Source organism: Xiphophorus couchianus, chromosome 23 (assembly GCF_001444195.1).
Source record: "Xiphophorus couchianus chromosome 23, X_couchianus-1.0, whole genome shotgun sequence".
Classification (NCBI taxonomy): Eukaryota; Metazoa; Chordata; class Actinopteri; order Cyprinodontiformes; family Poeciliidae; genus Xiphophorus; species Xiphophorus couchianus.
The window spans coordinates 11,665,369-11,679,106 of record NC_040250.1 but is presented as its reverse complement, the minus strand read 5'-3'; the positions used below and the strand labels follow the sequence as shown (position 1 = coordinate 11,679,106).

Below are 13,738 nucleotides of genomic sequence, written 5' to 3'. Positions count from 1 at the left end.
AATTGAGAAATCCATCAAAACAATGTAAAAGGCCCCTTTGCCAGGCCAGTTTTCACCGACACTTGATGCCAGTTATTTCAGCCAAAGGTAAACCAACCATAGATCATGGAAACATTTTCTTTTCACTCCAAATAGCTATTAATTCTTTAAATAATTAAAATATCTTAAACTTAAACATTAATTTGTTTTCACAAGAACAATAAAATAAAAACTAAATTGAAAATAGGCTTGAAATTCAAACGAGGTGAGTTTAACCCTTTGATGTACAACATATGTTCACCCCTTCTAATGCACAACATGGGTCAAAAATGAGCCGCATTCATTTTCCATGTTATTTCATGCTGACTGAGTTTTTCTTTGCTCTGTTTTTCAAAATCAATTCATTTTATGATTGAATATTCCAAGTATTCTTTAAATATCTTGTTTTTAATTACCACAGATCATTAATTTATTTTTTTATTTCCTACTTTATGAACAAAAATAATTTTTATATTACTATACATGGGTCCTCCAAGTGTGATTTAAAATTAAATGTCTTAATACTATAAAAAAAAAAAATTCAAGTAATTACTTTAGCAGTGAATGGGGCCAAACAGTTATTTATTTAATACTTGCAACACGTTTGTCATTTTATCACACATACACATAAATCCTGATAACAGATAACAGCTATTGAACTGAACTTTATCTGTGGTTGAACAACTGTAAACTGGTGAAATGTGACCAAACAAAATAAAACACAACTGAACACATTAGTAGAACACAAACTGCCATCTCAATTTCTGCATGCCTCACAAATGATCACTAATTTTTTGTGCTCCTTGCACACCGGCCTAGTGCACTGGGAACACCAGCTGCTGGCTTTTCTGTCTTTCGAAACTGGGCAGATCGCGCACCTCTTCCTCTTCCTTTGGCCCTCCTGTCTGATGTCCTCTTGTAGCTGAGTGGTGGCTGTGTCTTTTTTTAACCCACACCTTCCCATTGCCTCAATAATATGCTTCTGGAGTTTGGGTGTGCCCTCCATGCGCCTCTTCATATGTGGCATGACGAGCTCTTTGCCCAGCTCCTTGATAAATAGTCGTCGTGCATTACTCGCACCACCCATATAATCAGGGTGTTGTGCACTGAAGTTGGTGTAGGCATTGAGTGTGGCAACATCCAGCATATTGTACCAGAGAACCATGGGCCACCTCCTTGTTCTCCGCAGACATGTGTAGTTGCTAACCATTTGATCCATTGTGTCCACTCCTCCTTTTGTTTTATTGTAGTACTGGATCACTTCTGGTTTCTTCTTCTGACTGCTGTTATCCACTGCTTTGTCATCATGCATGGTGCTCAGTAGGACAACAGCCTTTCCTTTCTTCTGCACATAGCTCACCATGGTCATGTTGCCATAGAATCCAAATTCTGAGCTATGAAGCTCCCATGATTTGGATGGCTTCATGATAGATGGTATGTCAGGCTTGATCTGGTGAAGAGTCCCAACGATGGTCAGATTGTTCTTGAAGAGCTTGGTGAAACTGGTGAAAACTGGTGAAAAAGTTGTCCATTGTCCATGTAGAATTACAAAAGCTGTGCTTGTTCATAACTTAAGAAAGAAAAAATAAAAATGATGATTTGTGGTAAGCAAAAACAAGATATGTACTGCATATCTGGAAAAGTAAATGATAAAATTAATTTATTTCAAAGTATGTCAAAGAAACACTCAACCGTACATGAAGTAACCTGGAAAATGAATGCGGGTCGTTTTTGACCCGTTTTGTGCATTAGAAGGGTAGTGATACAAAAAGGGTTTTTGTTCAAAAAGTAAGAAAGGAAAAAATTAATTAAGGATGTATGATGATCAAAAACAAGTTAATTGAGGAATACCTAGAATACTGAATGATGAAATTAATTTATTGCAAAGATATAGAAGATAAAAACTCAGCTGGGTCACTTTTGACCCATGTTTTGCATCAAAGGGTTAAGAGCAGATATAAAATGAAGCCAGTCAGCCAAGCAAAAAAATCTTATCTAACTTATTCATGAGAAACACAGTAGGACTAGAATCGGGTGCCTGGGCTTTAGGTTGTTCAAATGTTGACAAACAGTCTAGGTAACTGCAAAATAGATGTCACAAGCAGACCTCACAACACTCATGCTGTGATATTAAAAATAATGTTCACCATCTCCTAAAACTTTTAGACTTGATCTTCTAAACATTGTTTCAAGGCAACACATGAAGAGTGAGATCTATTTCCAAATTTCACGACTACAGTTATTCTCTTACTTGGACTCATCAGACCATAGTGAAGACTTTACATATTTTACAGGTATATTTTGTGAGATTCCTTGAACTTTAAACATTGTAAATGTCAGTTCAATATTTTTTGTGTGACTTTAAAAATGAAATTATGCGTCTTGGGATACAACACTGTTTACGCCTTTTTCCAGTGTTGTGAAAAACTGGTACAGAGTGGTGAAATCTTTCCAGGTTCACGTGGAAAACAGAGCATTAAGGAATAGAATAGAATAGAATAGAATAGAATAGAATAGAATAGAATAGAATAGAATAGAATTCAACTTTATTGTCATTGCACTGTCACAAGTACAAGCAACGAGATGTAGTTTGCATCTATCCAGAAGTGCTCTACGAGATATAAATCTTTATTTACAGATGTACAAGACTATGTATGTATGGACTATAAGGGGTTATAGCAAAGAGATATAGATATTGTGTATAAATATAAATATAAATATGGGAGCTATATGCACAGATTATACAGAATATACAGAATATACAAGAATGTTAGGGAATGGATTATATATGTATATAATATAATACAAGATAAATAATGGCAGATACAATTTACAGGTTGTATGTGTGTGTGAAGAAAACAGTCCGTGATGTGTGTATGTGTGAGGATAGTCCATGTGTTATTGTTGTATGAGAGGATAGGGGAGTACAGTCCTTATAGTTTATGTTTTATGTCAGGAGGCGTTCAAAAGCGTGACAGCTTTACTAGTACAAACGTAAAAATATATATTCATTTACTTACTTAGTATCAGTATTATTTTTTCTTTATTTCTTTTTCTGCCTCCTTTGGAATGTGTATGGATGGATGTGTGTGTATGTCGTGTTGCTAGAAGCTGTCGCAGGGACTGGATCTCTGCTGGATGTTTGTCTTGTGCCTAGACCTGGACGGGGTGGGTTGGGTTCTGGGAGAAATCAGCTTGAACTTCCTCTTCTCTCTATCTATAACTACCGTGTTTTCATTGTACTAATGTTTAATGTATGTCAAGCGGTAAAATTCAATAAAGAAAGTTGGAAAAAAAAAAAAAAAAAAAAAGCGTGACAGCTGTGGGAAAGAAGCTGTTCCGGTGCCTGGTGGTTCTGGTCCGTAGGCTTCTGTAACGCCTCCCAGAGGGCAGGAGGGAAAAGAGTGTGTGTGCTGGGTGAGTGGAGTCCTTTGTGATTTTCCCGGCCCTTTTCAAACACCGCTTCCTGTAGATGTCCTTGATGGCAGGGAGCGGTGTCCCGGCGATATACTGGGCAGTTTTCACCACCCTCTGCAGCGCCTGCCGGTCGGAGACAGAGCAGTTCCCGTACCAAGCTGTAATACAGTTGGTGAGGATGCTCTCAATGGTGCAGCGGTAGAAGTTCGTGAGGATCTCTGAGGACAGGTGGTTCTTCTTCAGGGTCCTCATGAAGAAGAGGCGCTGATGCGCCTTCTTAATGAGTTTGGAGCAGCTGGTCGTCCAAGTCAGGTCCTCGGAGATGTGGACTCCCAGGAACTTAAAGGTGTCCACACGCTCCACCACTGTCCCCTTAATGTGGATGGGTGGATGTAGGTCAGCGTTCCTCCTGAAGTCCACGATAAGAGAAACATAAGTGATCTTCCATTTTGATTTAATGATGATTAAAAAATATATATTCTGGTACTTTGATTTACTGATTGATTATAAGAAATGTATTTCTGTATTTTGATTTATTGATGATTATAAAAATGAGGATTTTTTGCACTTTGATACTACAAAGAGTTGATGTAATGAAAAGCAGAATAAGAAATGAATGGCATTATGAATAAATGGTAAAGAGAATCAAACTTAGATGATTACAGTGAAGCCTCGTTTTTTGCGGGGGTTGCGTTCCGAAAAGAACCCATGATAGGTGTTAGAGAGTTTTTGGTATTATCATTTTATTTTCTTACTCTAGTTCACATTAAGTCTATAGATTTTTGTGATTTTCTGTTTAAAGTGTTCTCTTCTTTAAATGACCTGGAGGTCACTACTGTCTGCTCAACTTTACGAGAAATAGATAACACTGAGTTTCTCAGACTTTAAACCCTTTTGCAAGAACACCTCCTAATTTAGTAACCACCTGTGAGCAGTCGTATTTTGTTTTCTTGACAGTATTGACCAAGATTTGAACCGGGCTCAGACCTTTGATCAGATATCACATCTGGACCTGGGTTGTTAGATGTTTGGGTTAGAAGCTTTACGACCTCTGTTGTTTTTCCTGACTGCCCCCTTGCCTGTCCTTCTTAGACAATAAAAACAGGAGCCGTTGTAAGGGCAGCCCAGAACGCTCTGTGGAACTGATCGGAGGAGAAGTTTGATAGAGCCTTCCCTTTTGCAAAAGCTCCACGTAAAATTCATATACGTTGTCTGTGGTTCTTTCTTTTATTTAGGTTCGAAAGGAAAATACCTATCAATAGGCAAAATCCGTGAAGTAGTTACCTTTATTTTTTTACAATTATTATACAGCATAATTAAATACTCTACATTGAAACCAAAGAACAAAAACTGTTTTCAGGCCCAAGCATTTTTTTAAACAAATATAAAGCTTTCTTACAAATAACTACAGTAAAAATAATCATTTTAATCATCAATAGGACAAATTGTGACTCTCATATTTCACTGCGCCTCTGACTGTGACGCTGCGGCCTGACTCAGCTCTATAGTATCTTTTTCTTCTGAAGCCTGTGGTGCCGGTGTGTTTTTTCGAAAGAAGAACATAGTTATCAGTAGTTGCTCTTTTTTTGTCCTGGGCAAAAAACATTTACCAAAATTTGCCTAGCTGTATCACGTATATTTAAATACAGTAACGTTATTGGCACACAGGTAGAGAAGAAGCCCGGAGAGTGTTTAGTCAATCAGGACGCAGAATACAATGCAGGGTGAAAAAATACTGCACAAAAAAATCCGCGAAGCAGCGAGGCCATGAAAGGTGAACAGCGTTAAAGCGAGGGTTCACTGTACTATAAGAAGTTATGTTTGAATTAATACAAAGTTGATTATGTTTAATAATTTATGATGATTTACAGAAACGTAACTGAAGTAATGATACATTGTGTGAAGTGAAGTGAAGTGCTGTTCCCAGGCTGTGTTGTAATTAGAGCAAAAGTTAGGGCCAGAGCTGAGCAGGGAAAGAGGAAGTAACATGTTTTCTTCAAAACTAAATTGGGGAAGTAAAGGCAGATGGTCAGTAGATAAACGGCAAAAGAGGAAGTAAGTGAGGCATCAACTGTTGTAAGAAGGGTTGGTGCTTTCCAAAGAACCATCGAACGTTCAAGAAGTAACGTAGGCCAGCACCCCATACACAACTATGGGCTGAGAGAGCATAAAAACCCATGAAAAGAGGAATAAAGTGCTCTTAGTCCGCGGTGCTGAAGTTAAACCAACAAAAGGACGCAGACAGAAGATTAGCAGAGGACCGCAGCCACGCAGCCAGAAGGCACAAGATTTTGCCGTACAAAGACAAAGACTCTGACCAAGGACATTTGAAGTTTTCTGTTGCAGAGATCATCCATCATCTGGGTATGAGTTGACCTGCTCCCCAAAGCCTCACTCAGTAAATTAGCGACACAGTTTAGGGAAAGAAGTCAGAATAGATTGAAGGTGGTTTATAATGATTTTAATTTTTATTCTTAATTCATAATCATTGATAATTAATCTGTCTGTCACTTATCCTTGCTAAAAGCTTGCTTAATAAAGATACATTAAAATTTTAATAAGATTTGTGGACAGTGAAATTAATTGAGTCATTTATTATTTTATGGTTCTCCTAATTAATGTAAAACCTATGAACATGATTCTAGAAATGTGGTGGCTTCAGAAATTCCTTTAGTGTTGGTAAAATAATGACCCTGGGGGTTATGTTGAGCCACTAAAAACTATCTAGCCTGTAACAAGTGCACATTGTTGAAAGAGAGAGGGCTACCGTTAACCGGAGCGGTTATTGAAGTTATGCAGTTGTGAGGGCTTCTCAGCTGATTGCTTCTTAACTGAAAAGGGTCATAGCTCTTGGATTGTAGTTAGTTAAAGCTAGATGAATTTCCCTTGATGCTACCTTAGACAGATTATCTCTCCTAGACGTGCCTCAGGGTAAGACTCTGTGGGTTAGAGATTTTCTGGACCCGTTAGACAGAGAGCTGGTCAGTAGTTGGTCCTTGGGAGTTGTAAGGTTTAGGGCGGGGCTGGCTATTGCACAATAACACAAGTAATTTGAGAAAGCTTTTAACCTATTTCACCGTTGTTCCATCTCAGTTTGTCCTTCCATTTTGGTTATTGATCAATAAGTCAAAGTCCAAACCAAATCCTTTGAAAAGACAACTGCATAAAGATACTTGTCGAAATATTTTAAACAATATATGTTTCAACTTTTAATATTTTATTTTAGCTTCAAGAGCAAGTCTTGACAGAAGGAAAAGGAACACCAGCTTCATCTTTCGTCTTCGTGTTTCGGTTTGTGATTTTATTTTTTCTAGTTTTCTGATTAAGTTTTTGTCCAAATCGTATAGTTAAGTTTTATATTATTTTACATTACTGAATTCTCTTTTTCTATATTTGTTTCCATAGTGGACAATGAAGATCCCACTTGCCTGTTTGCTGTTGCTTTTTAGCTCTGCAATCTGCCAAGATCCAATTGTTAGAGCCCGTTACAAAAAATTTATAAACCAGCATATCAACGGAAAAATGAGCCAAACCCGATGTGATGCAGAAATTAGCAAGAGAGGCATCTCAAAACCTGACAGCAATGAATGTAAGGAAACCAACACTTTCATCCTAGCTAGACCTAAACAAGTTAAACCGGTTTGTGGAAGGGCAGGTGAGCCATATGGTCAAATGAGGAAAAGCCTTCAACCTTTTCACGTTGTTGTCTGTACTCTGAAAAACCAAGGTGCTCGACATCCACATTGCCAGTACGGGGGCGCTAGTCGTACCAGAAGAATTGCAATCAAATGTGAGCAAGGCTTTCCTGTACATTTTGACAGCGACATTGTTGTTATTAATGAAGGGTATTAATAACAACAATGTTATTAATAACATTATAATGTAAGTGTTTACTTACAGCATAAGTAAACACTGATTACTTATGATGATGCTTCCAGTGGGCTCTTGTGCCTTGTTAAATAAAAAAAGTTCTTAATTTGCATTTCTCTGTGTCTATTTGTTAATAAAACAATACTAACATGATTTACAGTGTAAGATTAAAATAAAGGTATTCAGAAAATACTACATTTTTAGGAAAGAAAACTAATATTTCCATCAGGACTGTATCAGAAAATAAAAGAAGTTATGAGTTTTCCTGAGAACATACTGGCTTATTATAGGATATGCAAAAGTCATTCTCTGCCATGGTACAGCCAGAAGAAAGCTGTAAAGAGTGATTCGTTCTGCAGCAAGTTGAGGGCATAATGGATTTATTAAGTATCTGGAAATCCTGGGGGAAATGTTATACCTTTACAGTAGTATCTTCAATCAGATAAGCCAAAGATGAAGTTCTCTTTTAAAATATTCAATAATTTGCGGATCCCAAGTAAGTACAGTATTAAATGTTTAAATTATTTAATCTTTAGATTTTCTTGTCAGAATATTTTAATACAAAATATCATACCTGAATTCCCGATTACAGAACATTTTGCTTTGGTTACTTTTTGCTCAATAACATTACCAGGTGACTTAATTTGAAGCTAGTCAGTGGTTTGTGATCCAGTGGCAGGGTTAATGACTGATTTATTATCAGTTCAAAGACTTTGTTGTCATATATTTTTTCTGAAATTCAGTTTTTTAGAGGTTTACCAGTTAATGGGTTAAATAGTATGTCCGCAGTTACAAGGAGAAAGCAGAATAATTACATCTTATTTTCAAAAAGCTTCATATTTGCACATATATATTCTACCCAATCAGACATATTATTATTAACATCTTATGCCCTCCACATGTTGGTGCCATAACAGTCAAAACACCATATTCTATTCTTTGAAATCCTTTTCATTTTTTCTGTAACATTAAAATTTTCTAAGAAGCTTTCAGGATTTCATTTGCTGTAAGCAATGAAATAAAAAACACTTGAAATACAGTGTGCAAAATCTGTATTACATATGGACTTCATGTTTTCAGTATAATTACTGAATGGTAACAATTAATTCAACTGTCTACCACCAGATGGCAGCACATCAAGGGAGATATGACCTTTTTCGGGTCATGTCTTGTTAACAGAAGCTCACAGATGAAATTTGAAAGGCCTAAAAGTCTCTAGGCTTTCAGAGAAACAGTGTAACACTTAACAGAGTGAAATAATGTTTAATCAAATCCTCTGAAAATGTACAATAAAAATTATTTTAAGATGATAAATTTTACTTAAAAATTATATTGCTTACGGGATAAGCTCTTTTCTAAAGGCTTTAAACTTTTTAGGTTTGTGCTTTTTTTTTCATATTGAAGGTGAGTTGTTGCTCATGTCATCTTCATCTTACTGTTTTGAAATTCTACAATAGGCTTTGAGAAAAAAAAAATATTTTTTTTTTTACTTCAGGATTCACACAAGAATATACAACATAAACATTTTCCTTTGGAGAAGATGTCACTCTAACATGCAATTTACAAAATAATTTGTCAAGTTTCTTCTTCTGGATGAAATTTGTTGCTGAAAAAAAAAATACTCCAGTTCTTTTGAGAATTAAAATTGGAGCACTCGTTACATTGCTAAAACTCAGCTTTTCGCAGGAAGCAATTCACTTTGTTGAAGTACAGCAGCTCTACATACTAAAACATTGTAGCAGGAAGACATTAGGAAAAAACTGAGGTGCTCCAACATCTACATGAAGGCCACAAAAACAATCGGGCCCAAGATTGTTGGCCACAATATTTTAACATGCTTCATGCAACACCTTCATTAACAACTCTTGCAAGAATGAATTGACGTTACTAAAAGAAGTCCCAATTTCTTGTTGTTTTTTGTTTTGAAAAAATATGAGAATTAAATATGGCTAATGCTTATATGCTTAGGAACCTGTTGTAATATCAGATGACATGCTTTAACAATGCAATTCATTTAATTGAAACGTTAATAGTTTGTCAAATAAGGCTTGGTGACTGCATAACATTTACTATTTTTATATTCCCCTTACTTTTCCCTTTCAGCAAGAGATAAATCTCCACAGATCAAATACAGAATTATTTTAAATAAAACTTAAATAAAGTTGACCAATGAGCACCATGAGTCACTACTTTGTTGATCATAGGTGTGACTCATGTTTACATGGAAAACTACTTATACTGCTTCACAAGTAGAGGTAATGGAAAGGAAAGGTTGTAGTGTGATCATTTTCACTATGTTGATAAATGTAAAAACAAAGAAGAGATCAATTATTAAAAAAAACAGCCTCCTCCCATATCTGGGTCCCCTCCCATATAGCCACATACAGCTTCATAATATGTTTACGAGATCTAAATAATCAGATACCTCCCCTGAAATACCCAAACAATGATGATCATACTTTATACAGTTCTTCTCTTCCCAATTGGACGTGAGTATTGCTGTAAACATTAAATTATCTTGCCATTTTACATTGAAGTTTATGTACATTCAATTTGTCCTTCAGGATGTACACAAGAATATACAACAAAAACTGTTTCTGTTGGAGAAGATGTCACTCTGACATGCAGCTGGAGACGTAATTCATCAGGTTACCTCTTCTGGATGAAAGTTGCTGCTGGAAATTTGCCTGAAATCTTAGGAGCAACTTATACTTTTGATGGCATCATTGTTAACTCTACACCTCGCATCACAACAGAAAAAGAACCAGGAACTTTCCTTCTCCATATAAAGCAAACAGAGCTGAAAGACACTGCTTTTTACTACTGTGAGGAAATATCGGAGCTACAGAAATCCCTTCAGAATGTGACTTTTTTGAAAGTTAAAGGTAATTGGAACAATTATTATCTAACTGATGCTCAACTTTCAGTTTTTAGAAGTTTCTCTGTAGGAAAAAATGTAGGTTGCATAAATTAATTCAATTTATCCCAGCGCATTCTCTGCAGACTTGAAAATGATGTATTGTTCCGTTGTACCTCTCAGGACCAGAAGCTGAAATTACCACTGTTGTTCAAGAACTCCCATCGCTTCCAGTCCATCTAAGAGACTCCGTGACTCTTCAGTGTTTGGTCCAGTCTGAATCTGATGACCATGCAAGTTCAGATCATCACAGTGTTCATTGGTTCAAAGCCAAGTTTGATGAATCTCATCCCAGTAAACTTTATGTTCATGGAAAATCTGCAAGTAAATGTGAGAGGATTCCTGAGACCCCGTCTGTGAGGAAATGTGTCCACAACTTTTCATTGAACAATGTCGGCTCCTCTGATGCGGGAACGTATTACTGTGCCGTGGTCACATGTGGGCACCTACTGTTTGGAAAAGGAACAAAACTGGAAATTGAAGGTATTTTAACCAATGTGTCATTTAAACTTTTTCTTGTTCAGTAATTGGTTACTAATCAAAGTGAAATGTGTGCCACAATTATGACTGAGCCTTAAAGTTAAGTCACTTTTCATGTTTTTGTTCAGTACACCTTACTATTTTCTTCTTTAATTTTCAGGATCCTTATTTGTCTCTCATTATGTTGGGGCCATTATGTTCATTGTCCTGCTGTGTGCTGCTTTGGCTATCACTGTGACAGTTATTGTCCGACTAAATCACACCAACAAAAAACTAAGGAGAGGCGCCACTGGTAAAATCTTATTGTACTGCAATCACTATCTTGTCATTATATACAGTATATGTATATATATATATATATATATATATATATATATATATATATATATATATATATATATATAGATATATAGATAGATAGATAGATAGATAGATAGATAGATTCCTTTCTGTTATTTATGTTTTCTCTACATATAACACAGAAGCTGCTGCAGATTCTGAAATAGCTGCAGCTCAACAAAGTTTGGCAGTAAGTTGGGAATATTCTGAGTTGGAAAACACATCTTGTGAGTTTTCTCCATCATAATGTTTTTTTTTTCTTTCCTGCAGACAAATGAAGATGGTTTGATTTATTCTGTACCAAATTTTGCAAAGAAAAAGGCTGAACAAAAAGGAAAGAGAGACACAAAGGCAGCGGGCGGACAATGCATCTATGCTGGTGTCCGGACTTTGGGGTATGAATAGCAGCGTTATCTGATTTACAACCTGAAGAGGAACTTGATGATATATCATTCAAAACAATTCTGATTTCTTTTTTTATTGACATGAGTATATGTGAGAATCATTTTATCATACATTTAATTGGATAGTTTGACACTTTTTTACTCTGTTTGTCCCTTTGTTATATGTTAAGTCTGACAATTTACTGCTTTGTACTGTTACTGCTGTGTCTGTGTGGTGACTATCTGGATTTTAATTAGCCGAAACTGGCTCTCATAATAAGAAAATAAGAGGTGTAGCAAATTGACAAGTTGCTTAATTAAGAACAACTCACACTGGCAACAATAAGAACAAAACAAAGAAATAAAGAAATAAAGATTCCTAAGTGTTATAAGTTTAGACTACGGCAAAGAGAAATTTAAAAAAGTAGTTTTTTATGGTGTGAAAACCATTTAGCATTTACTACTGAAAATAAGTTTAATTTTAACATTTTTTTATTTCTGAAACTGTTGTTGACTTTTTAAATGATTATTTAATTCTGTTTACCTAATATTTTAATATAGATGTCTGAGAATGTATTTTTTTGTTTGCAAGTGTTTTTGATTTGACTGCTACTTTTTGCCTTACTTTACAGTACGAATAAGTTTATTCTTCAACCTAGAAAAATTGACATGTAAAAAGCATAAAAATTGCATGTTGCTTTGGCTCTGATAATACGTAGTATATTTGTCTGTTTTATAGAGCAAATTTTAATGTCTGCTTTTTTAACATTTCAGTTTAAAAAAGAAAATCTAATCAATATTAAATTTAAATTGCGTTGAAACTGTGAGGTGCATTATTACCTTTAATAATAAACAATTTGTTCATGTTACAACTGGTGAGAAGAAACAAACTGACAGTGAATGGCAACAAAAAAATAAGTTCATTCTGGATTTGGAGATGAATAAATATGAAGACAACCACAGAAGGTCAGTAAAACTGTTAAGAAGTTAGAACACACGTAAACAACCTGGTTGAGAAGAGGTAGATGAAACAGTGTTTATTAAAAGACTGCAAGCTATCTCATGTCAATCAAGTGTTCAAGCACAATTTTAAGCTTTATTAATGGGCTTTCCCATAGAAGTCATCAACATCATGCTCTCATAATGACTGGTTCATCTGAACATGAGAAATGTGTTTTAAAAATGTAATTTCTTATCAAACACTTATAATCACCGATTTTTCCTACTTATTTGGATAACAGCATCATGCAGTTGCTGTAGATTTTTTTTAGCTGTAAATATATGATGCAAATCTCCCTTTCCACATTTTCATTTCAATTTTAACTGATGACTGCCCAGCAAGTCCAGTAAATGAGTTTGAGAGGCTTTGAACCTTGTCTCGTGGGCCATCATACTGCTGATAGCAGCCATCAGAAGAAGTGCACACTGTGGTCATAGGAAATAGGAGATAGTCAGCATCAATATTCAGATAGGCTCCATTGTTTACATTTATGGCATTTAGTATAGTGCAACAGGTTCAAGTTTTCACAAACAAAGTTCAACAAAAGTCTATTTCCCAAACCATTTGAACACCAGAAGCAGCCTGTACTGTTGATACAAATCAGAATGGATCTATACCTTTGTATAATTTATGCTGGAATCTGAAACTCCTATCAAATACCACTGCTCATTCGATCAGAGAACCTTTTTTTTAAACTGCTGTGGTTCAATTTGGTTGAGCCTGGGTCAACCAAAGCCTCAGGTTTCTGTCTTCAGCTGACAGGAATAGCACTCTTTGTTGTCCTCTACTGCTGTCACTCATCTGGTTCAGTGTTTGGCCTGTTGTGTGTCAAGAAGAGGTATTCTACATACCTTGTTTCTTTTTTTGTCCATTCTTAGCAAACTCAATAGATGAGTTATGTGTGAAAACCACAGTAGATCAACAGTTCCTGCAATACTCAGAACAGCACTACGGTTTAACGGTTGAACGTCATTAAGTTGGCTGCATAGCATGCAGGAATACTCATCTGGACATGTGGGATGAGGATACCTGCAGAGAGTACCCAAACATTATGCTCAAGTAAGTGCATATTAATTGAGCAACAACATATTTTTGCTCCAATAAAGGGATTGGTTGATTACTGCCTTGTTATTGACTGATTCATTTAATTGCTGTTTAAAAAACAATTAAACAGGTGTACCTAGTTAATTGGCTGGTGAGTGTAAGAAGTGTTATATCTCATTCTCAATATCAGTTTGTGTTGGCATATACGTTCAACAAGCTAACCTGAGGAAGCAACTGGAAGGGAAGATAATAAATTGCAATTGCAAATTA

The 13,738-nt window shown here is 35.8% G+C and overlaps 2 protein-coding genes across 2 annotated transcripts; one reads left to right on the top strand and one right to left on the bottom strand.

The window, feature by feature from the left end:
• Nucleotides 1–583: 583 nt before the first annotated feature.
• LOC114138788 (piggyBac transposable element-derived protein 4-like) lies at nucleotides 584–1,483 on the bottom strand. The gene has a single exon (XM_028008209.1). It carries the CDS (start codon nucleotides 1,442–1,444, stop codon nucleotides 776–778), a length of 669 nt encoding a protein of 222 aa, XP_027864010.1. The 5' UTR covers nucleotides 1,445–1,483; the 3' UTR covers nucleotides 584–775.
• Nucleotides 1,484–8,936: 7,453 nt separating this feature from the next.
• LOC114138852 (uncharacterized) lies at nucleotides 8,937–12,436 on the top strand. Its single transcript, XM_028008284.1, has 6 exons — nucleotides 8,937–9,794; nucleotides 9,870–10,190; nucleotides 10,346–10,705; nucleotides 10,863–10,994; nucleotides 11,185–11,231; nucleotides 11,312–12,436. The coding sequence occupies exons 1-6, from the start codon at nucleotides 9,752–9,754 to the stop codon at nucleotides 11,444–11,446; spliced, it is 1,038 nt and encodes a 345-aa protein (XP_027864085.1). The 5' UTR covers nucleotides 8,937–9,751; the 3' UTR covers nucleotides 11,447–12,436.
• The last annotated feature ends 1,302 nt before the right edge of the window (nucleotides 12,437–13,738 follow it).

Coding starts and splice junctions, on each gene's coding strand:
- LOC114138788 (XM_028008209.1), bottom strand. CDS start 1,444: ATGAAGCCATCCAAATCATGGGAGCTTCATAGCTCAGAATTTGGATTC.
- LOC114138852 (XM_028008284.1), top strand. CDS start 9,752: ATGATGATCATACTTTATACAGTTCTTCTCTTCCCAATTGGAC. Junction 10,191..10,345: donor GACTTTTTTGAAAGTTAAAG/GTAATTGGAACA, acceptor TGTACCTCTCAG/GACCAGAAGCTGAAATTACC. Junction 11,232..11,311: donor CAGCTCAACAAAGTTTGGCA/GTAAGTTGGGAA, acceptor TCTTTCCTGCAG/ACAAATGAAGATGGTTTGAT.